The sequence below is a fragment of the Anabas testudineus genome, chromosome 15, assembly GCF_900324465.2.
Source record: "Anabas testudineus chromosome 15, fAnaTes1.2, whole genome shotgun sequence".
Taxonomy (NCBI): domain Eukaryota; kingdom Metazoa; phylum Chordata; class Actinopteri; order Anabantiformes; family Anabantidae; genus Anabas; species Anabas testudineus.
This window is the reverse complement of record NC_046624.1, coordinates 3,385,178-3,408,098: the sequence shown is the minus strand read 5'-3', so window position 1 is coordinate 3,408,098 and position 22,921 is coordinate 3,385,178. Positions and strand designations below refer to the sequence as shown.

Genomic DNA, 22,921 nt, shown 5'->3' with positions numbered 1-22,921 from the left:
ACATAAAATAGTAGAAGTTAGTCTTCTAGTTATTTAATCAATTATCTTATTAACTTATTTTCCTGGTTTAGCAGTCAAAAGTCAAATATTTCTTGTTGAAATCTGTTCTCATTCTGATATGTTCTTGATTATTTTTGTTTATTTTGTTGTGTCAGGTGTGCAGCTTGCTCCGTATTTCAGCACAGGGTTTGGACTCGGCCCCCGCGTGGTTAAAACAGAGGTGCGAGGGTCTGTGTACCAGTGGTCGCCCGCCGGGCGTCTCTCTGTATCTGTGTCATGGTGCTCTAGCTATGTTGAGCTGGAAGGGTGCTCTCCCAGGACCACAGTGGGAACAGTTGCTGCTGTTGGTCCCAAATACACTGTTGGATCTGGACGTCAGGTAATTCTGCACAACTGATCCCATTTAGGACTGACCCATCTAAAACTTGGCCCTTTTTAATTGTACAGAAGTTTTTTTCTACTTATACAAGCTAGAAATATTTGTAAAGCAGCATTTTTGTGGTTGAATTGCGTGTGTTTTTGTGGGGCAATGTAAATCAAATGGTTTATGTGCTTTGTAAACACAAATAACTTTTTTTCCATGTTTATCCTCCTGGCTGTAGTATAAAGGAGTCCAGTACAGCCATGGTGGTGGCTCGGGTGCTGACTCTGTGGAGTGGTGCTGCTTTGGACTGCCTGCAGGGAGAGGAGCTGACCTGCCTTCCCAGCCTCCAGCAGTCCCTCAGTGGAGGCTCCAAGCTACAGCGACACCTGCTGGAGCACATTTACTCCCACTGGGAGCACCCATTAGATGGAGTACGCCACCAGACACGCTCCTTGTTCCGCAACCTCCTCCTCCTCCATCAACACACCAACCCCTCCACCTCTGATCCAACTAAGGACCCGTACATCACAGAGATCACCCAAAACCTGCTGGGACTGGAGTGGCACATGAGAGGGAAGTATGGCTCGTTGGGCTGCCTCGTGGAGCTATATGGTGCTAGATACCTGCTTAATATCCAGCCCCAGCTGCCTTCATGTCTTCTGGACCTGATGGGTGATCAAACCCTGGCTCCTTATGCCAGTGACCTGCTGGAGAGGCTGTTTGTCAGCCACAAATCGCAACTGGCGAGTGAAGTTGGTGCATCAGAAAAGACAGAAGACTGGATGCAGTGTTGGCACCACACATGGGTAACCCCACTCCTACAGGTGCTGTGCCATGCCAGATTGGACCAGACCACATACATCCTTGACTACTTCTTGCCCAAACTGTTACGCTGCAGCCCCTCCAGTTTGGCTTACATGGTGCAGGCCTTACAGGACACACCACCCTGCAGCACAGGTAAAGGCACAAATAAAGTTTGTAGCATAAACTACATTTACATGCACCTAAGTAATCAGGTCACTCAGAGAAACCCGGTTTCTCAGGTAAATGACGAACGAGTTTACATTCACTGGTTACTTCAGTGCATTTAAACGTTCTGATTTTAGTTCAAACCAAGCGGGGCTGTTCTCTAGTCATGACAATTTTGTTGTACTATTGTGTCAACAGTGTTTTTTATAATCCTGCTAGGTCCCTCAGGGAGCAGAGGTGCAATTGGAGCTTTGATGACATGCCTGCGTGCAGCCAGGGCTCAGGGTGTTGTTCCATCCTCAGAGGAGGGTCTGTGGGGAGGCCTGGTGCGCCTCTCCCTAATTCAACAAGCCCTGATACACAAACATGATCAAGTGAGTGTGCATGTATCATTCAGTATTATATATTTTTTATGCATTTTATCTTATATTTATAACATTTAATTTCTGCTGTGTTGTGCTCTGTATTGTGTTGCCACCGTCTTCCAGGTGAGGATGGACGCTTTAGGTTTGGTGTGTGAGAGCCATCGCAGCACTGAGGTTCTGACCTTACAGGAAATGGACCTCATCTGCCACTTCTTGCTGCCCAATCTTAACAGCCAATCACCAGGGGTGAGACAGCAAACAGTCAGCCTGCTGAAGAAGGTCAGTCATTCACCTTCCCTTTGTTTGTCTTCATTTTTGAATAATTACAATACAACAAAAAACATTTTTGTACATGTTTTAGAAACTTAAAATCTTCCACAGTTGCTCTGCAGAGTGAAGGACAGCACTCAGCTGCTACAAAAGAGACTCAGCCAGAAGAAAGACCAGGAGCAGAGAGACACAGACCAACACATGCTACATCTGTACAAGGTTTACATACACAGCACACACATGCAGAGTTTTCACTGTGGATAATCAGCACTCTGATGACGCTTTGCCTCAGGGCACATGCTTCTTTTAACTGACATGGTCTCTTTTTTATTTTAAATAACTGAAAACTTATTTTGTTGTGTATGTATAAAATAGGAGTTCCTGCGCTGGATGTGTGTGAGGCTGCTGGAGGTTTTGGTTCCTGGAGCTTCCTTCTCTAAATGCCTCATGTCCCTCCACCTGCTGTGTCTGCTGGGCCAGTTCTTTACCTTCAGCACTGGTAAACATGATGCTCACCAACTGCAGCTTTAGACAAAATGAACATTTTGTTAAAGTAAATACTGAGAGGTCACAAGCAGATTCTGAGGTAGCTGCGCAGATATTCACTGCTGATGTTACTTGCTGTTACAGTGCTGCTCTTCTTCGTAGTGAATGTGAAAAATAATTTGGACACACTGACAAGTTACTGAGTTTAGACACTGAGGCTGATGAAATGCATGCATTTGCATATAGCTGGCAGCTTCTTATTTTTTAGGCAGTGCTGACCATTGCACATTCTGGTTAAAATGACAAACGCAATCGCAATGGCAGGTCGTTTGTGTTGTCACTAATTCGATGAGTAATTTGTGCGTTAAAGCGCTCTCTGACGCTTTTGTCTGCACACTATTTTTGAGGTAGGGCCTGCCATTTTTGGCAGATTAAGGAGGATACAACTGTTACATATTCAGAGTAGCAGATACCCAATATTACAGGACTTGCCATGGATATCCTTAGTATGTATGCAGTTGATAATAACAATAATAATAAAAGCAATAGAGTCTTAAAACCTGTGTAGGCAGGAAATGGGGAAAAATGTTGCAGTGAGTAGTTATTATTCCAAAAACACAAATGTATACTTACAGATTTGGGCTACAGGTTTCAAAGCACAGTGTTGTGTTCTGTCCAACACCCTCAAAACAATTTGGGATTTAGTGCTTTACTCAAGGACACGTTAGTGATGATGCCTGGCACATTTCATGTTATGCTACTGTCTAACTGTAGGCTCTGGAACTCATTGTGATGGTGCCTGAACCAACAGTCTGCGTTACTGGCTCCTCTTTGCACTTTGATGCCAGCTCCAAGCTGCAGCTCCCTGAGTTTGTCTCCGTGTCCTCACTATCTTTTCCTCAGGTTCTGATGCTTTCACCCTGGGTGAGGTTGTGACCTCTGAACACGCTGCCAATGTCCTCTACTGCATTGCCAGCAACTTCCTGGAAGTTAAACAACTGGCGTCAACGTTGCTACGGCAACTCCCTCCATCAGCTGTTGGACTACAGGTTAACTTGACCTTCCCGCCTTTATTTTGCCAAAATGAAAATAACCTATGAAAAACAATCTATTCTATCTGACTCTGGTTTTACTGTTAGGTGCCAGAGAGGATGTGCAGTGTCCTTCAGGCTGCTCTGGACCTCAGTACCAGCACCAAACCATTTGACAGCGTTACGGGAGCCCACCTCCTCAACCTGCTACTGTGCCAGCCACACCTGAGCCAGGCTCTGCTGCGCTGTGCCCAGGAGCGCTGCCTCGTTTTTCAGCCTTCCTCCCCACCGTCCCAGGCTTCTGAATCACTCATCATGGAACACAACATGCTAGCTGGTGAGATCCAGATGTATAGCTCAGATAAATTGATCTGTGTGCTAAATGTGCTCTCAGTCTACTGTCAAGTGTAAAACGCGTGTTTTGAATCGTCTGTCTTCAGTGGTTGAGTACTTGCTGCGCTGCCTGCAGTCAGAGGTGTCGAGGGCTGAGTCGTCCCTCTTACAGGCAGCTTCTTCCTATCCACTGTACGGCAGAGCTCATTGCATCACAGCTGTATTGCAGCATCTAAACACTGAGTAAGAATCGGAACAACTGCATTTGTCACAGCATTTTGGATTCAAATAGCAGATTCACACTCTGCTTCAGTTGCCTTAGTCACTTCTGTTAAATATGTGATCAGTGCATGTTTGTGTGTTTAGGAGTTTGAGCCAGACCGAGCAGTGGAGACGTCTGGTGTCAGAGCTCATTGCTGTGTGCTACAGGATGTCTGATGTGGTGTCCCCTGTAGTCCAGAGCTCCTCCCCAGAAGGACTCATCCCCATGGATACTGACTCAGGTAATGTCATTTCTCAACGTAGTTCTCTGCGCTTTACTCTACTCACTACTAACTTTACTGAACAGGACTCTTAAAAACAATAATTATACAATAACAGTTGTTTTTCTATTTTTTTGAGGGAGGGAGTTTTGTCCTTATTGAGTTTTTTTTTTTTTTTAATGTTTGTTGTGGTCCTTTCCTCCTTGCATTTCTTTTCTTTTTTAACATAGTGCAGCTATAACAATTTTCTCTCTCAATTATTAAATGTCACGGTAAAGGTTGCAAGGATCACAAAACAGTATTGAATTATATGGTGTGTGTGTGTGTGTGTTTGTTTGAATAGAAACCAATGCAGGTCTGCAGAAGATCCTTCAGGAGATCCAACCAAGGGACACCAATGACTTCTTCACCAGTGCCAGAGAGCTGAACACACACCAAGAAGATGATCACACGCGGCGTCAGACTCCACACACCCCATTGCTGAACACAGGTAAGTTACAAAATACTGCAATGCACTGATTACATTTAATCTGACACAGAAATACCCTATATATCTGAAACCGATAAGCCATCCCTGACTGTGGGTAGAGCAATGATGTCCTGATGGGGGCAGTGTTTGTCCTTTTTTTTACATGATACATTTACATGGAACACAGTCTGTTACTTGAGGGGACACATTTACATAAACAACAGCAATTTCTCAGTGATAATGAAAATAAAATGACTTGGTGTGTCTGTGTCTGTGTGTCTGTGTGTCTGTGTGTCTGTGTGTGTGTGTGTGTGTGTGTGTGTGTGTGTGTGTGTTGTGTGAGAGAGACTTTTGTGATGTAATGACTTAAACAACAAAAGCAGGCAGTTTATGTGACTTTGGGGCTTTCCGTGGAACACAAAGCTTTAGGGTGGTGCATTACATAATAAGACAAATTAATCATTTAAATTATTATGTAATAAACCAAAAAGTGTTCAAACATTTCCCGCATTTTTCTTTTCGTTTGTCTGTGTGTCTGTGTGTGACCGTGGGTGTCTGTGTTGGCTCCAGGTGGTGAGGGGTACAGAGTGACAGCCCAGATGGTGCTGGTATGTTGCTGGCGGAGCATGAAGGAAGTGGCCATGCTGCTGGGACAGCTGTGTCAGAGCCTGCCTCTGCACTACACCAGCGACAGTGCACACACACACACTGGGCTCATCACGGAGGAACAGGTGAGAACGCACTTGACCAAAGCAGAAACTGAGCGGCCGACACTTTTATTGTTGTGTCCCAGCTTCCAACAAGTTTATGTAACAACAGGCTTTTAAAGTTGAGGTCAAGTTAGTGGATACAAATAATTGAACCCAATGTGTGCTGTTGACAGCAATCTAAGTGAGGATACTGTGCTGGAGTGAGGTGAGGAGTGCTGCTTCTCTGTGTTGTTACTCTTCGACACTAGTGGGGGCTGTAGCACTCACTAGCAGTTTAGTGTGAAAACTTTGAACCATTTCTGTATGTAAGTGATTTATTAAGCACTTACTTCTTATTTTATATCCGTCCATTCATCCTTTTTCTTATGCTTATCTAGAGTTGGGTAAGAACCAGAGCAAGAACAGTATAGAATGTCGAATTGTCGAAATGTTGCATTTACTTCACTTGCCTGCCACATTCGTAGTCAGTGCATTCACACTGTGGACTGTCCACAGTGATATATATTTGCAGGGCATTTGCACATGTATAGATTTTGGCCTGGCCCTCACACGCTCGTGAGACATTTACATCAACAATTATCCTTAAACAAGTTAGTGCAAACATTCCTCACTCAGCTCCTCTTAAGAGATGCTGAAGCATTTCCAGTTCAAATTAGATAGACATTCTCTCTAGTGTGTTTTCTGTGTCATATCCATTGGGTGTCCCCTGAAAACCTCTAATGGAAAGTAGCCACCTGCCGTCCTGATCACATTCCCAAACCAGCAGGTCTACCTTTCAGATGTCTGAGCTGTTTGCCTTATCCCTTTACCTGCAACTCCGCAGTGCATGCTGAAGGCCACAGTCTAATAAAGCCAACAGAACCACATTAGGAGAGAAGAGTAGAGAAGTGATTCTGAAGTACCCAGCGCAGACACTCAATCAACAGGATTAATGACAATAGACAGATGTGGAGGAAGGCAGAGGACACAGGACAAACGCCCTTCGATTGAATCATGAATTAGCCATCTCAGACTAAAAATACATGTGTGGGCCTAAATTGGATGTTTATGTAAATTTACTGTACCAGGGAATGATGTTAATCTCTGTGTGTGTGTGTGTGTGTGTGTGTTTGTGACACCACGCTGGGAGGCTTTCAATTAGCATCCGCCCTCGTTAGCGCTGCACTTTCATTTGAGTCCCGACCCTGCTGGTTTAATGGCCACAACGCCCCTCTCTTTCCACTGCATTCTTTCCAAATCACTTCCACTACCAGGAGGAAAACACTGAGTCCTGCAAACAACACACACACACAAACGTGTATATACATTCAAACACACGCACAGACAAACTCACACAGGAACAGTTGTCTGAGTGGTTCAGCATGTGTACGTACATAATAACAAGGGTACCAGACATAGGCTGTGTTTGTCTGTTAGGGGGGTTGTGTGTGTGTGAGTGTGTGTGTGTGTGTGTGTGTGTGTGTGTGTTCTTTTTTTAGCCTGTTGACCATGTATTTACAATCTTTAAAGAGAGTTAAAGTAGGAAGTGTCGTGTAGAATGTGTTTTTGTTTTTTGTTTTTGTCGTGCAGTTTTTGCTATATTCATCGGTCAGGATTAGCTGTGTGTTCCCAAGCAATTGAATGAACCATTTTAGCTCCAGTTGTGCTTGAGCAATACTCAGTTACCAGTGACTAAGGACCAGTATGGTGATTAAACTACACAACAGTTTATGTCAAATTACCCACATTTGCCCACGTGCAAGAACCTTGCAGGAAAGTAGAAATCTGTTGTCATGTTTCTGATCCTGGATGCTCTGATACTGCCAAGTCACATGGATCTATGATTGGTGTTGATTGTAGGGTTAAATGAAAAACAATCTTTTTCACATTCTATGTAGGCTTCAGTTTTGGACATTAAAGTTAATCTTTTATAGTTTTATAGTTCCATGCTGCATTAAAACTGTCCTACAGTTGTTTAAAATTCCCCTTAACACAGATCCACAGAATGATGGACTGATAATTTTATAGAAAACTAGCAGGGCTGTCTCAGCTGTCACTACTGGCATTTGCTCTAATGATGTCACCACAGTGTCTTGAAGAGATAATTGATGCTGATAACATGGATACAGTGTTGTCTCCTGTGGTAACCATGGCTCTCATTACATAACTGGTGCTTAAACAAACTCACTCTGCAGACCACGTGGTCAAGAGGAAAATCTGAACTACTGTTCCCTCTGTGATAACCACATCCCTTTTCCTTTTTGTTTAGTTTTTTTTTTTTTACTTTACTTGTCTTCAGTTCTGCGCTTTGTATGCATGCATGCATGTACAAAAGTGTGTATGTGTGCGTGTGTGTGTTAGCTTTAACAGTTAGTGAGGTGATTCCAGTAGTGTTTGGAAAGTTGGGTCTGGCTGAGTCATTGTGGACAAATTCATTCTGCCCTACCGCACCGATGACATGCATGGGCATACGTGTGTGTGTGTATGTGTGTGTGTGAGTATGAGACCAAAACACATTTCTTTCCAAAATGTGTATGAATACTTTCTACAATCCTCAGCCAAAATCCTGTGTTACATCCTCGTTGGCCTGGCAACACTGCAGATGTTTCTGTCACTGGGTGGCACCAAGGTAACAGCAGTGCTACTAGGCCAATAACGGTAATACGCTACTGTCTTCTGTTACTTTATTTTTGTTGATCAACCTTTATAGACTTTTTCAGCAAAGGTGATATATTTTATTTGAATGTTTTCTGTTGATACTGAGTTAAGTAAGAAACCATGCTATTTGCTGGCTCCTCTGTAGCACAGTAAAAAAGGAAAGCATTTAAATTTTGACTCTGTTTGTGTGCCACAGACCACCAAAGTAGCTGGTCAGCTGGAGTCTGACAGCTATGGTGTTTATTTGGCAAAGCTCAGCCAGAATTGGTTGAAGAGGAGACTGACCTTTTGTTTGGCAGCGCTAAAGCTAAGGGAGAAACCCACCGGCATGCGCACGCGTGCACACACACATACACAATGCTGTTAACACTGTGGCACACACCATTTACTATACACTGTTTTAGTTGAGTGTTTGAATTCCAAACATCAATTTTATGCACCATAATATTGCCCAGAAAGTGTTCCCACAGTGGAATGAAAAATCATCTGTTTAGCGCATATGCACTACTTGTTTTGTAAAAGCCTCCTGGACCTGCCAGTGATGGTGCAGAGTGATGATTCATACGAGTGTCCTACTGTAACCCCTACTGTGCTGCTGACTGTAGAGTACACTATATGTAGACAGTAACCAGGTATAGCTACTTAGAGTGTAAACCTAAAAACTAAGACAAATAAAACTAAAAAGCAGTTGATGAAATTAATGGCACTTACTTGACATCATAAGTTATAATAGTCTGCATATCAGACATTATGACTTGTTGAAGCAACATCACACTGTCGCTTTTCTAAACCTCCACAGCGTAATGCCAGGACCCTGAAACTGAAGCAGCTAATTTCAGTGTTCAGCTGTCATTATTTTTTTATATCTGTGCTTTTCCTACCAGACAAATGTCTTTTGTGGCATAGGCTTATATTGTAAAATAAGATGACCAAATAAAACATGTAGATTCTTACACCTAAAAAAAAAAAAAAAAAAAAAAACCCTTCTGTTTTGTCAGTTAAAAAACTTGGTCTTACACATCCCTGACTTTCAGTTATGGTTGAAGTGCTTGATATAAGTTGGTTACAGGACACACAGTATATTCTAAATGGAAATAACTACATGTGATATCACTCATGACATTACCTCTAATTAATAGCAGTTCCAAGTGCATTTTACTGACGCAGATTAGGTGATGGTTGATTCTGTTCTAGCAATCAGAATCATCCTGTCAGCAGCAGCAGCAGCAGCAGTCTAACCCTGGACCATCAGGGGAGACGTTGCCTGTTTGGGTCACTGTCACGGCCCTGAGCATGTAATTACACTTGGGAAACTTCTCTCTCGGCACATGGAAGTTTTTCTGGGAAATGAGCATGCTTGCAAACAGGAAGTTGACATCTAAATAAAACCCCTCCCCCTCCCTTTGCAGGAAGCTTGCTTGTCCCTTTTAACAAGTTACACAGACCTTTGGGAGGGTAGCTTTAAATAGGCGAAGCTGTGGCCCGGCTCGGCCCAAATCAGCACCGCAGCGGTCTGAGACCCGCCAGCCACGGGCCAACTTACAGTGACTGTCGCTACCATTTTTACCCTTGTGAGGTCAGGCCTGTCCTGGGAGTCCACTCTGGCCACCAATGTGATAAGTCACTGGGCTTGGTACCGCTGTGGTTTACTTAGTCCGTACTTTGGTGTTTTAGTTAGTCCACTTTAGGTCTGCAGGGTCAGTCGGGTTTCTTGACCAGTCATGTGGCCAAAAAATGGGCTGCCTAAGCCCAACATTGTCGTTGCATTCATTCTTTGTGTAATATTTCCAGTTTACACATTTTTCATTAAATTATTTCGTCTTTTTCAACATACTGATTTGCTGTATTGTTCATCCACTTTTTTCCTGTTCTCCTGGTCCATCTGTGCGTTTGTGTTGGTTTAGATGTTGTGTCTAACCCTACATTCCCTATGGGGCTGTTTGGGATTTTTTCCCCCCCCCTGAGTTTTTTGCCTCAGGGCTTTGCCACACCTCTCTTTGCCCTCCATGCCACCCCTGACTAAGTCGGGGCCCGGCCGTCTCTGTGGTGGCGGTGATACCACAGGCGTAATGACAGGGCACTGCAGCTCTGCATCCGCCTCACCCTGCTCCCTCACCTGCAACACACTCACCAGCTAACACACTGCCACAGAAACAGCAGTATGTTGCTGTGTGTGTGTGTGTGTGTGTGTGTGTGTGTATAGTTAGAATAATGTTGCTAACACTATTACTAACTGGATGGTTTTACTGACAGTGGCCATTATGTGGATGTCTCAGCATCCTTATTTGAACACACTTGTCACGCTACTGACATGCCGCTCTCACGCTTGACATGCTCAGTGCTCATTGGCTGAAAGTTAAGTGGTGTCTCTAAAACAACAGTGCAGCCAAACTTGACTTTGGTAGGATTAGGTAATGCACTATCATCAGTGGACGGCGACCTTTTCCACAAGCTTTTTCTGAGCTTCTATTGAGCTGCACTAGTTTGAGCCACTCTCTGTGAGAATGACATTGTATTGTGTTTAATGTATTACAAGTGTCAAATGTAATGGCTTGACATTACAAAATGATTGACACACTACAAGTGGTGCCCATAGGAAGGTTTATGGGAAGTTTTTCATGCTGTAATTATTGCTCCTGCTCATTAATAGATATTTTCTTAAAGCCTTCACAGCTGAACTGTTGGAGGACAAAATCCAAGTTGTTACAAATTATTCCAATGTGTATCTAACGTATAAGGCTAATACCAGCCAGGTATAAAATTTCTTAATTTGTTCTCAATAAAGACATGAAAGAGGAGAATTTTTTTGTATTAATATTTTAGGCACATTATATTTGTTAATACTCTTGACTTCGATGAAGATCAGATCACGTTTTATGACAAATTAATGCAGAAAACCATGAAATTCCAAAGTACTAGAATTTAGGTGTCATGTGATGTTATGTCATTTGCCTCCTACTGTATATGTCACGGTCTCATCAGTTTATTCTTCGGTTGTGGTTGATTTTTTTTTCCCCGCTGTCTCTCTCTGTTGCAGGTGGAGGGGGTAGGTCTGTACTTCCGTCAGCAGCTCCTGCAGTCCCGTCATCGTGGCGCCTTTGAACTGGCTTATGTGGGCTTTGTACGCCTCACCGACATGCTGTGCAGGTGTGTGTATGTGTGTGTTCACATTGAGGCTGTAAGGGCTGAAAGGGAATACTGCCGAATGGCTGTGGGCATTAGCTTCCATCATGATACCAAGTGTCAGTGTGCCTTGTTATTAGCAAGAGGCATGTTCTTGCAGTATCACTCCTCAGATATTATATACTGTAATTACATCAGGACTAGATAATTTGAATTATTCATCATCTGGCGCCCTCTGGAAGGCCAACAAATACACAGGAAACAAATGGACCTACTCATAATAGAATAAGGCCATGACTCAACTCACATTGCAATACTTAAATAGGTGTTAATTAAAGGACTTGTATAACATTTAGGGAAATACCCAGTGTTTCTTCCCTTCAGATAGTGAAATAACAACATTGATACCACCCCTTTGTCTTTGCTGGGTACAGAGCTGGAATCAGCATACATTGGAAGTAAGGAGAAATGCCTCTAAATACAGAAATGCTAAGCATACAATTTAGAGAAACCACAGCCTGTAAGGTTGATATTGTAGGGCCAATCATCATATTTCCCAAATGTTTACTTCATCTTTTAATTGCCATTTATTATAATATGTATACTACTTTTAATAACTACTATTTTTAACACTATTCTAATTATGTTAGTACTTAAATTTGGTATAGTGATATTACTGATATTCATATATGATTTCAACCAGATGATCTACTGTCAGTCAGAAGCCCATGACTTTAACTACATCAGAGACAGTGATAACCTTTTTCTTTTACAGGGCCCTATTTACTAAGCATTTACCCATCAGTGTTTCCAACAGAATTAGACTTTTCTTGTGGTGATGGCCACTGGCTCTGGAGTAGGCAGAGTGACAGGGTGACAAATTGGTAACACTAAAACACACTACAGTGAATGTGCTTAATTAATTATTTAAGTATCTCAAATTGTCATGCCAAAGATGCTTAGTATAAATAAATAAACATAGTGTACCACAGAGCTGTACATAGCTGAAGAAAACATAACATCAATTGTATAGTATGTGATTGCACTTACTCATCATCAGCATACTGACTTTGGCACATCTTATTTTCCAGCAGAAAAACACCCATGATCTCAAATAAGTACCTTGTAGTTGTGACCTCTTTAAGTGGGTAATAATTCTAATTGTACAGAAGAAAGTATGCAACCAATTGATAGAATCACCTCCGCTATTACTCATCAGTTGAACCTACAATTGTAGTTGTATTCGAGGGTTATGTTGGTAATAGCCCAAGTTCAATTACATATTATCTAAATGTTAAGACAGTGTTCTACAATAAATTATCTTTTGTTAAATGGTTATTATCCATGGCTACACTTATTAACCGTTGGTGTACACCATGAACCAAAGGGTTATGGAATCATTTTACTTATATTTATCTGATAACAACTGCTGCAGGCGCGGTTTTCCACTGGTGTCATGGTACATCTTAAATGCTGGGTATGTTTTTGTAGGTGTTTTACAGTTTACTTAGCAAGTAAGCAGAAACTGTAGTGTCAAAGGAAGTCTCGACTGGGCTCAACTGAACAGGGGCTGCTATTGTTGAGCAGTTTGCCAAAGCTCTCTGAGGCCAAGTTCACATTTGACTTTTTGAATTTAATTGACTTTTAAGTGGACGTGAAGAGTCAAAAATGACTCCACACTCCCCATCACCTCTGTTATTCAGATAAAAAAATAATCCCTCTATTATCCTCCCCAGGGAAAGAAAAAAAACCCCAATCTTTTTAATTCGCAACCACATCAAAGAATTTCTCACTTGCTTGTACCTCCTAGTTTTCCTCCGTTAGCGGGTTGTGGAAGATGTCTTTAGCCTTGTGGCAGGTGACGAACCACAAAACCGTTGCAGCAGCCTTGACTTTGAACCACCCAGAGCCGAGCAGTTAAAACAAAACTCGCTTGTTTTTGTTCTTGTCCAGAACCCAGTCTCTCAATGAGTTGTGTAATGAAGGGAGCATTCTAGTGGTTGAGTGTAGGAGTACAAGGAGTGTGTGGATGTGAGTGCGTGTTTTCAGGAGGGTAAGAGCAGTGTGTGGATGGTATGCAGGCCGTGTGCTGGGTTATAGGGTGTTGATTGCGGGGTGCTTAACCGCAGCCTTTTGATGCTCTGCCTTGGGATCTGGCTCTGGTGTGTTTCACTGTGTTTGGACTGTCTCATGTGTCTCTTTCTTTCTCCTCATTGTTCCAAAGTTTCTTTTCCACCCTTTCCATCTTTCTTCACCTTCTCTTTTTTCATCTCTCTGAGTTTCCTGCTTAGGCGTCTCCAACTGTTTACAGCAGTGGCTATCTGACGTACCACCACAGCCTAGTCAGATATACTCAAGTAGATATTTTCAAATCATCTAAAATAATAGCAAATGCTACTACAACCATTTAGTCAGTTACCTTCACCTTACTATTTGAACCATAGAGCAACCTTTGTTTAAGCAAGTCAGTATTTTAACAGTGACATCATTTTGGCTCTTCACACTAACGCCACAAAAAAACAACTGTGTTGGTTGGCGGACAAATTCTTTCCCTGGTGAAGAACAATCCCTTCATGACAGGAACATCAAGAACACCCTCCATGAGTTAGGAGACTTCATCGGAGTGAATACACAAGGTCTACCACAAAATGTAAACCACTGGTAAACATTGAAACTGGTAAACATCAAAACAGGAAGATCAGAGTTTGCCAAAAAAACATGTAAAAATGCCTGTGCAGTTCTGGAGCAGCGTCCTACTGACTGATGAGAAAAGATAGACTTGTACCAGACTGAGGCGAAGAGAGGAGGAAAGAAAATGCTTATGATCTGAAGCATATCACCTGATCTGTGAAGCACGGTTGAGGTGGTGTTACAGCATGGGCATGTTTGGCTGCCAAGGAAGCTGGTTGCCTTCTATTTATTGATTATGTGACTTCAGACAAAAGCAGCAAGCATTTAGGGTTTAGTAGATATTTAGTAGATGCACTGCAATGTTGCAAAAGCAACCCTGAGCATGTATTTTACATCTCAAGGTCAAAAGGCCCAAGAACAAGCAGGAATCCGGAATGGCTTGAAAGGTTTTATCTAATCATGATTTGGATGAGATAAAACTCGAGTAGAAACATTTTGTACAAAGAAGTTCTTGTGGTCAGTGCCACTGATTTGCTTCAGATAGATTTCAGACCTAAAAATAACACAGAATTCAACTGTTTTTCAAATCTTGAGACATTGTGATCATTTCCATGTTTGCTTGATCATGCAACAGATTTTTTTGTGTAGTTTAGGAGCCCACTCCACCTCGGTCACGTGTTCGTCCTTGGCGTGTCAAGTGTGCGCGATGGAGAACTTTGCATACTGCGCCCTTGCTGTGTCCTCAACATTGAATTGGTTCTATTCGGCCTCTCTGCTCCACTGGCTCTTGTTAAACAGCTGCTTCTCACACCACAGGGCAGAACGGCTTCTTGTGGGTTCGTGTTTGTCAGATCTGCTTCAGATGATCCTGTTAGAGCACCAGATGCTACAGAAAACAGTAAAAGTGTCAAATGAGGCACAAAATAATACTTGAAAAGAAAATGTAATTCAGTATGCACAATGATTCTCCTTTTATTCATTATTTATTTTTCTCTGTGTGTGTCTGGTATGTGCATGTGAGGAGTGGAAGTAAGGCCCTGCAGCGGCTACCGGCCCACTGGCTGCGTGAAGTTCTGGAGGAGGTCAAATCCAGCGACCCGTCGTCCAAACTGTGTGCCACACGACGTAGCGCTGGAATACCCTTCTACATCCAGGTGTGTAAAGATGATTCTTTTGCAGGTTTATGTCAGTGAAAATATGATCTCAATTTGCAGTGGAAGTATTGCAAAAAAAAAAAAAAAAAGCCTGCATGTGTGCACGTGTTTTTCTGTGTCCCTGCTCACATCTAAAAGTAGTGTAATCAGCACTTGTTGGCATGCCACTGGAGCACTCAAGCTACAAGAACACTGAGTTTCTTAATTCATTTTTTTCTCTTTTCTTTTCTTAGTGATGCACTCGCACATAAACACTCAGAAGCTATACATACACTCCTAGTAGTCAGCAGTCCTACACAGCTCTAACAATATGTTGTTATCTCTGATCATCTATCTTAACACTTGACTCAGTTGTTATTCGTGTACAGCCGGCCTGTCCCACTTCCTCCTGATTACTATTAAAACTAGACATGACAGAGCTCATGTCTTATCATAGCAGTAAATTTGGAGTGATGCTGTTCTTTCTTGTGGTTGTGGTTAAAAGCTATACAACTGCATGTCTGACATCACAGCCTTTGCCTTTGTGTTTTTTATGCAATAAAGAGCACACATGCTGTCTAAAGAAGGGCTGAAAACTAGAATATTTATAGAATGTTATTTGAATCATCTGCTGTTTAAATATTGCTATCCAGTTTGACTGGCTGCATTGACAATGACAATACATGACCCCCAAAGCAGAAGTTATAGTGAAAGAAGCTAAAATGGATGACTTAAGCTGAGGATGAAGGAGAATGGAGAGTCAAATAAGATATTGGAGAAAGAGAGAGAGGCCAACAAAGCGGAAGATGTCTGGCGAGATGCACCAAGTCGACACCTTGGCAGAGCTTCAAGCTGCATTCCTTCACACAGAAAGACAGAGTCAGATCCGGGAAGGGTGGCTCCTGCACTCGCTTCATGCTGGTCTCCACCGACCTGGGGCAGACTTCACACGTGCTAGCCCTCCTCTTCCTCTGACCTTCCTCCATCCCTGCACCCAAGAGCTCATCGGAGCCAGACTGCGCCTCCTCCCTCTTACCTCTATCCTCCATCTCTCCATCCCTCCCAGGCCTAAGTCTTAACCATAACCCAGGCCAGACACACAGCTGGCTCCCATCAGCTCCCACAGTAAGATAAGTCCTTTCTCACACAGCAGCCAAGTACTGTCACCTCTTTGCTCCCGCATTCCTTACTCCCACATACAAATGATGTCATTCAGTGAAGCAGTCAGTATGAACAAACTTATGTAATGACAGTTGCTTTATGTTATTTGATAACATTTTATATGGCAGTGCGGCCAATTTGGCGAGGTTTAGAGGTTTTATTCTGCAAGAAATACCGTATGTAAATTGGCTCAATACTGGATTCAGAAAAGCACATTACAGATTTAGATAGTTTTTTATGGCGTACATCATTATTGTTGTTGTTAAACAACAGTATCGGAATGACATCTGGTCCTGGTCTTAATATTGCACAAGAGATGCTGTAGTGAGTCTCCCACTAATGATATGAAGTTATTAAAATAAGGGAAACAAAAAGTACAACCAATTTAACAGGTGGTGAAAGTGTTAACATCTGGTTGAACCTCTGGTGTGTACAGTAAATGCATTTTGAAAAAACACGAGCAAGAAAATAAGGTGCACATCACGGTGCCTCTCATTTAAAAAGTGTGTTTTTCCTTCCGGCTTCTTATTTTACCTACTGTGCATCTCATCTGTGTTTCCACAGGCTCTGCTCTCCTCTGAGCCAAAGTCGTCTAGTTGCAGTCTGCTGAAGATGACCATGAGAGAACTGATCGCCCTGGCCATGCCGTCTGCTGGCAGGAACACAGACAGCTCCTCTGTCCCTCAGGTGTGTCACTGGTGACCTCCATGTTAGGACTCCTACATACATATTTAGCTGAACCAGGCTGAAACATGAAACTGCATAATAAGGAGTATGTGTTTGGCGTTTGCTCTTTTATATTTGTTGTTTCTGCTTTTTTGCTTTGTTTTTTGTTTTCAGCAGTTTCTCCAACTTAAACCTAAACAAAGTAACCTGTCTGTCAGTCTTCTGGTGGGTAGCGTAGAGCAGATGCTCTAGACATTACAGCCAGTAGTATTCTGGCTGTTTATACTCAGATTATTTAAGTATATATAAGTAATTTCTGCATTCCACCCATCTAAGTTGAAGTATTAACAGTCTCCCTGTGTGATCGCTGATATTTATAAAGAGTTCTGCTGACTGGTTAGCTATCCATTTACCTCACTACAGGTCCATGCTCTGAACATCCTCAGGGCTCTGTACAGGGACACTCGCCTGGGGGAGAACATCATTCCCTTTGTGTCAGATGGAATGCAGGCGGCAGTGCTGGGCTTTACCTCTCCTGTCTGGGCAGTGAGTTTCAAACTATTGCTTGAATATTAACTATAAAGTAAAAGACGCCAACCACAGTGTTTAATAATAAATTATAATCTTGGAAAAAGCAGGATTTCCAGCTGTTAGACTACATTAGTTTTAAGTTTTAGTCTGCTCAATAAACTGATAATTATGTGCACATTTAAGATCTAGCATCTCTTGCGCTACTAAGTTTTGCTCTGTTTGCTCATACTGTCCTTCCCTCTTTCTTTCTTCTTCACAGGTAAGGAACTCCTCCACTCTTCTCTTCAGCACTTTGATCACAAGGATTTTTGGAGTGAAGAAAGGAAAAGATGAACACTCGAAAAAGAACAGGTGTGTTTCTTCTAGCTCTCTAATGCTGCTCTACCACTTCAGGTTTAAGTCATGTGTATCGGTGCAGAATGAAATACTAGAACAGTGGAAATTCTACCAGTGCATTCAGGTTTGTCCTGAACTCCAGTTATCCTGGCTGTAACACTTTTTCCTACTATAAGCTATTTAGCAAAAACTATTTAGAATCCACATTTAAAGTTTTGAAAGCCAAGATAAAAAAAATAAAAAGGCTGTGTATAAACAGGAATTTTATACGCCACCGATGGGCGCTGTTGTAACACCACACTGGCTGAAATGCACTCAGTTTCACTCTAATCAGAACTAATCTGGAGAAGCTGGCCTGCACTGCTCCTGGAGCAGCAACAGGGAAATGACTCTGTACATAAAGGAAATAAAGGCAAGTATTGCTTAAGAAGATAAAATGGAAAGATGGAATGTATTATTATTCTGTAAAACACACCCCGGACCATGCCAGAGGTGTTTATTGTACAATTTTTCAAACAATCCTTGACAGCCTTACATCCTTACATATATATATATATATATATATATATATATATATATATATATATATATATGTGTGTGTGTGTGTGTAAATGGACTGTAACTGATCAAATGCAATACAAGAACAACATTTTGCCATTAAAAGTACAATTACAAACAAATACAGCTACATGTCTGATCTTATGAGGGGCAGAAATGTTTACCAACAGTCCATCTGTAAACAGCATCATCCGGAGGATACAAACTGTACTTAGTCTCACTACTGTGGAATGTTCTTGTTATTGATGGGAAAATGAGCTGAAACAGAATTCAGGGGCTTGGCTAGTTTGTTTGGTTTTTTGCCATATGGCGGCTCAGATAGCATGCTACACGGATTAAACACAGTGTTTCGTTTAGCCTACATGGTAGCTTTAGGGAGTATGCTGCTAGTTTAGCACACGATTAGCTTGGATTGATTGACTGTTGCTTGTTGCTAGGCTGAGCATGCTGGTGATCATATCCACATGCTTTGTGGTTGTAGTTAGCACGCTGGTAGCCAGACTAAACTTAACCTGTATGGTGTATGGCTTGTTGTAACGGTGGTGTCCCACCACCTGATGATGCTGTAGACTTGCCTGCACTTACACTCACACACTAGTTCATTTTGACAGTACATTTAGAGGCATTGTTAAGTTGTAACTTGTGTGATGCTCAGATAAAGCTGCCTAACAAGCCAGTGGATTCAGCCAGTGTAGCTTAACCTGAGGAGATATAAGGCAGATCTAAGGCTGGGTCATGCAGCCAAGTATTTACTCTTTGCTTCAGTGAGGTTAAGTATGTTAGTTCAGTTTAAGGGCGTTGTAGGTTGAGGCTGCAGAATGCTTTCATAAGGCCCAACAGATTTATGACAGCACAGCCTGATACTCACTGAAGGGCCTGATGTCAAAACCTCAGTTAACATGAATACTGGGCTTACATCGGAATGCTCACACAACTTCTGGCACATTAAACAGTGTATTTATAGCCGACCAAAAGCCACGGGGCAGTAAAAGTGTGCATTGAAACACAAGGTGATGTTGGTTGTGAGGGTGTTAAACATCAGTTTTTGTTAAGTTTATGATTTTAGTCAGAACAAAGTGATTAACACGAATCACCGGCTACACACTTTTTCTGTTTTTGGGGAAAAAATGCCACCCGAAATACCACAGTCAAAGTCAAATGATGATATTCGTAGGAGGGCGAGATGTTAAGATTTCCACTTATGACTTATGTAACCAAAAGCCACTAACCTACATATCTGAAATGCATATAATACTTTTTTGTTGGGGTGGAGTTGATGAATATGTTTAGAGATTTTACTGTCTCCATTTTAGTTGGAAGGTTATCAGTAGTGAGACCTGCTCTGCTGTCAAGGATTGTTTGAAAAATTGTACATTAGTATTGGGTTTCCAAAAAAAGCAGCATAAATAAAAAGGGCCTTCCAATTCCTTGTCAAACAAGCCTCCAAAGATCTGGAAACATTGATATAGAAAATGAAAGCAGACCTGGGCATGTCGGGTGGAGTTAAGTATTTGGGATGCTGCAAGTTCCACACGATTACACAACCACAGAGAACGTTCCCCGCCGTGTTTCTCTCGTATGGGATGACAAAGATTCTCATGTTAACAACAGGTGAATCATCCCATCGCTGCGATAGCTGCGTTATTAAAGAGCTGTTTGTGTGCGAGTTAAAATATAAAATGCTGAGAGATAAATTTGGGATTAATCACCTTGACTGGTTGTCTTTGACTGATGTGCGGTGTATTTATTTGTGCGAATGCTGTTGCTCATAAGTACCACAGGCCTGGTCTGAGAAGCTCAGTCTGGATGCCCTTACTGTCGTCCTATTGGCTGCTTCTCTGAAGGTTTCTCTGAAAACTCTTAACAAAGCCAGGACTGCTCCTGTTTATCTCATCTGTCTTCACTTGTGTTTTTAGTCTGCCGTCTCTCCCTTTGTATGTTATTTCCCCCTCCTCATGTCCACTGCTTTCTTTTTCCTTATTACTGTGTAGTGTTATTTTTATATGCCTGCGGGAGAGACTGTGAGATGAATGAGGAACAGAACCATGTGTAATGTTTCAGATTTAAGGCCAGTAAATCTCCCTGTGCTAACCTGACAAAAGCTGCAACTCATTTATAATAGTCTTTGAGCGTCTTGTCCACAGTGAATTGTATGTCTGGTCTCTGTTATTACCATGATTTTACAGTTGTGATCTCTTGCAGCAGAAAATATTTGGCTATGTGTGTCTGTGTAAGGAAGCTGGACCATAAACACACTTTTCCTCTCACACAAACCAGTTTACTTACAGCATTATGTGTATTTGTGTGTTTGGAAATATAGAGCTTCTCGCTGTCTGTGGGAATTTCAACTGTGTATTTTACATAGTTCCTTGAATCCAGGCGTATTGTTTGCTTGTAGATCAACGTTCCACCAAGCCCAGACTCTGGCCCCTACACTCTGTAACTGTCCATTGATGTTGATCTGATATGGTTGATGAGATAAACAGAGTTGACAGAATGAAGATTGTGCTCTGTATCCAACCCAAACCTCTAGCTGTATCTCAAATTTGAGTCAAGTCCTTGCTTTGCTCTACATGCTCTTGGTGCACACAGAAATGTTAAAATATGTGTTACTGTGGTGTTTTTGAGCATTTTAGTACAGTTTTCTCACTGAGTGCAGAACCTTGCTCAAAGGCACTTCAGCTGGATCATTAGTTGACTTACTACTACTTACTTAAAGGTATAGTATTTAACTTTAACTTTATTTTAGTAGAACTTCCAAAACTTGGACAGGTGCTGTCAGGCAGTGAGATTCCCTAGAGATATCCCTTTTTAAAGTTTTCACAGTAAGGTTCTTCTAGCCCATCAGAGAAGGGTAATTATTTCTGCTTGACTGTTAGGTTTTATAGCTTCTCAGTTTTTCTAGTTTCATTAGACTAATACCTGAGGGGCTGGGCACAGAGATCAGGGAGATCTGGGATGAGTGGAGTGTCGTGCTAATGCTAGTTCCCAAGAACTTCATATAGCTTTAAATAAACTGCCAATATAATGCAATACAAATACTCCAAAAAGTGCTGGTTGGTCCTGTTTATGTAAAAGTACATATTATCTGCAAAATGTTAAGTATAAAATCTAAAAGTACTACTGGATTGTTTTTCATTATCGATGAAAGCTGTGCAATATGTGCATTTTGACTGTAATGTACAGCTTCATTATAGCTGTGAGCTAATAAACACAGCCACACCTTTACGCAAGCACCTCCTCCACTCTCCTACTTTGTCACCTTTACCCCTTTTACTCCATCTAATCTGCTCTGACACAACCTCTGACATTTGTCCTCTAGGCAGCACTATCTTCTCCAACTCAGAGACTGTCATTAGAGAGAGTAGAGGAGGAGGCACGCACACTTGTCCTACTTTCAGGAATGGATACAGTGAACATCAAGTTTTTATTGACTCACTCGTTCCGTTGAGTCACCAGAGGTTAGGAGTGTGTCACATCCATGTTAAAGGGGGTTTCGAAACACATAGTACACACATGCATGACTCACTTTCCAACTTTGACACTGCCTGCTCCTACAGCAACTGGATCCAGGTTCAAAAAGTGCGTGCGTGTGTGTGTGCGTGCATTACTTCACAATCGGTGGCAGCAATGAGTGAAGTGATCTCTCCAGTCTTGTGATCATACGTTTGGCAGACCAGACCTCCTCCCGTTAGGAGCGACTTGATTTAGACAGGCGTAGTTAAATAAAAACTTTATTGGCCCTGAGGCTGAATGGTGGTTGCAGTAGCAAGGCCTGCCAGTGTTAAATATAAAGTTTATCATTTTATTGATAGTTGCGTATGGATGTGAGTGATTACATGAACACAAACACAACTGTGACACATGGTGCAGTATATACTTGCATACACAAATGGGACTCTATTTCTAGCTCTGGCAGGGTAAACAAACCTAAAGGCTTCATTGGTTCTAGCTAGTTCTGTCGGAACTTCACTACTTTTGACAGTAATTACTCTCTCTCTATTATTTCCCCTCGTCTGCCTCTCGCTGTTTCTTGTTGTCATTTCTTTTCACCGTTTTGTTTCAAGGAAGAGAAGTGGAAGAAATGTTAAAATATAAACGATTAAAAGTACCACTGCATCTGGTGTGGGACTGATTCACATATATGTTAACTGGGACTTACTACAGTTCTTCATCATCCCTTGCCACTGTTGAGTCATCCATGAACGCAGTCAGTCATTGAGATGTGATGTGATATAATGTGAGTGTGTTTCTAAATTCATTTCTGTCTCAGTGTTTCCGCTGTTTTCTTCTACTTTCGAACTGTCATGGGTTTGTTCCGAAAATGTTTATTCCTGATAAAGGCATATCTTGCACAGACACTTGTGATGTGATGTTTCCCAATCGCTTATAACTGATAGTAATGTGGTCATGTATAAACGCATCGTTCTGGCAGATTAGCCAGTTTTCTTCTGCTGACATCTATCCTTCAGCTTCAATCATTGAACTTCCAGTTTAACAGAATATTTTAAGGGGCATTAAAGAAATGTGGCCATAATATGTAGCTACTGAACTCACATTTTGCAGTTTAAAATAATAAATGGATGGTGCTGTCTTGTGAATCAGTTCCTGTAACTGACATTGTTTTGTGACATATATAATGTTTTGCAGTTTCGTGCAGTCCAGA

At 41.9% G+C, this 22,921-nt stretch overlaps 1 protein-coding gene across 1 annotated transcript in view; it reads left to right on the top strand.

Annotated features, from left to right (window-relative positions):
* Positions 1 to 22,921, top strand: part of thada (THADA armadillo repeat containing) — a 72,837-nt gene that overhangs the window by 2,510 nt on the left and 47,406 nt on the right. Inside the window, exons 10-26 of the mRNA XM_026355613.1 lie at positions 156 to 379; positions 603 to 1,321; positions 1,553 to 1,707; positions 1,822 to 1,977; positions 2,080 to 2,187; positions 2,344 to 2,467; positions 3,358 to 3,503; positions 3,594 to 3,822; positions 3,926 to 4,061; positions 4,185 to 4,321; positions 4,644 to 4,790; positions 5,340 to 5,500; positions 11,154 to 11,263; positions 14,892 to 15,024; positions 16,729 to 16,851; positions 17,254 to 17,376; positions 17,621 to 17,712. Of these exons, the coding sequence (XP_026211398.1) occupies positions 156 to 379; positions 603 to 1,321; positions 1,553 to 1,707; positions 1,822 to 1,977; positions 2,080 to 2,187; positions 2,344 to 2,467; positions 3,358 to 3,503; positions 3,594 to 3,822; positions 3,926 to 4,061; positions 4,185 to 4,321; positions 4,644 to 4,790; positions 5,340 to 5,500; positions 11,154 to 11,263; positions 14,892 to 15,024; positions 16,729 to 16,851; positions 17,254 to 17,376; positions 17,621 to 17,712 (3,023 nt within the window). The remainder of the gene's footprint in view (positions 1 to 155; positions 380 to 602; positions 1,322 to 1,552; positions 1,708 to 1,821; positions 1,978 to 2,079; positions 2,188 to 2,343; positions 2,468 to 3,357; positions 3,504 to 3,593; positions 3,823 to 3,925; positions 4,062 to 4,184; positions 4,322 to 4,643; positions 4,791 to 5,339; positions 5,501 to 11,153; positions 11,264 to 14,891; positions 15,025 to 16,728; positions 16,852 to 17,253; positions 17,377 to 17,620; positions 17,713 to 22,921) is intronic.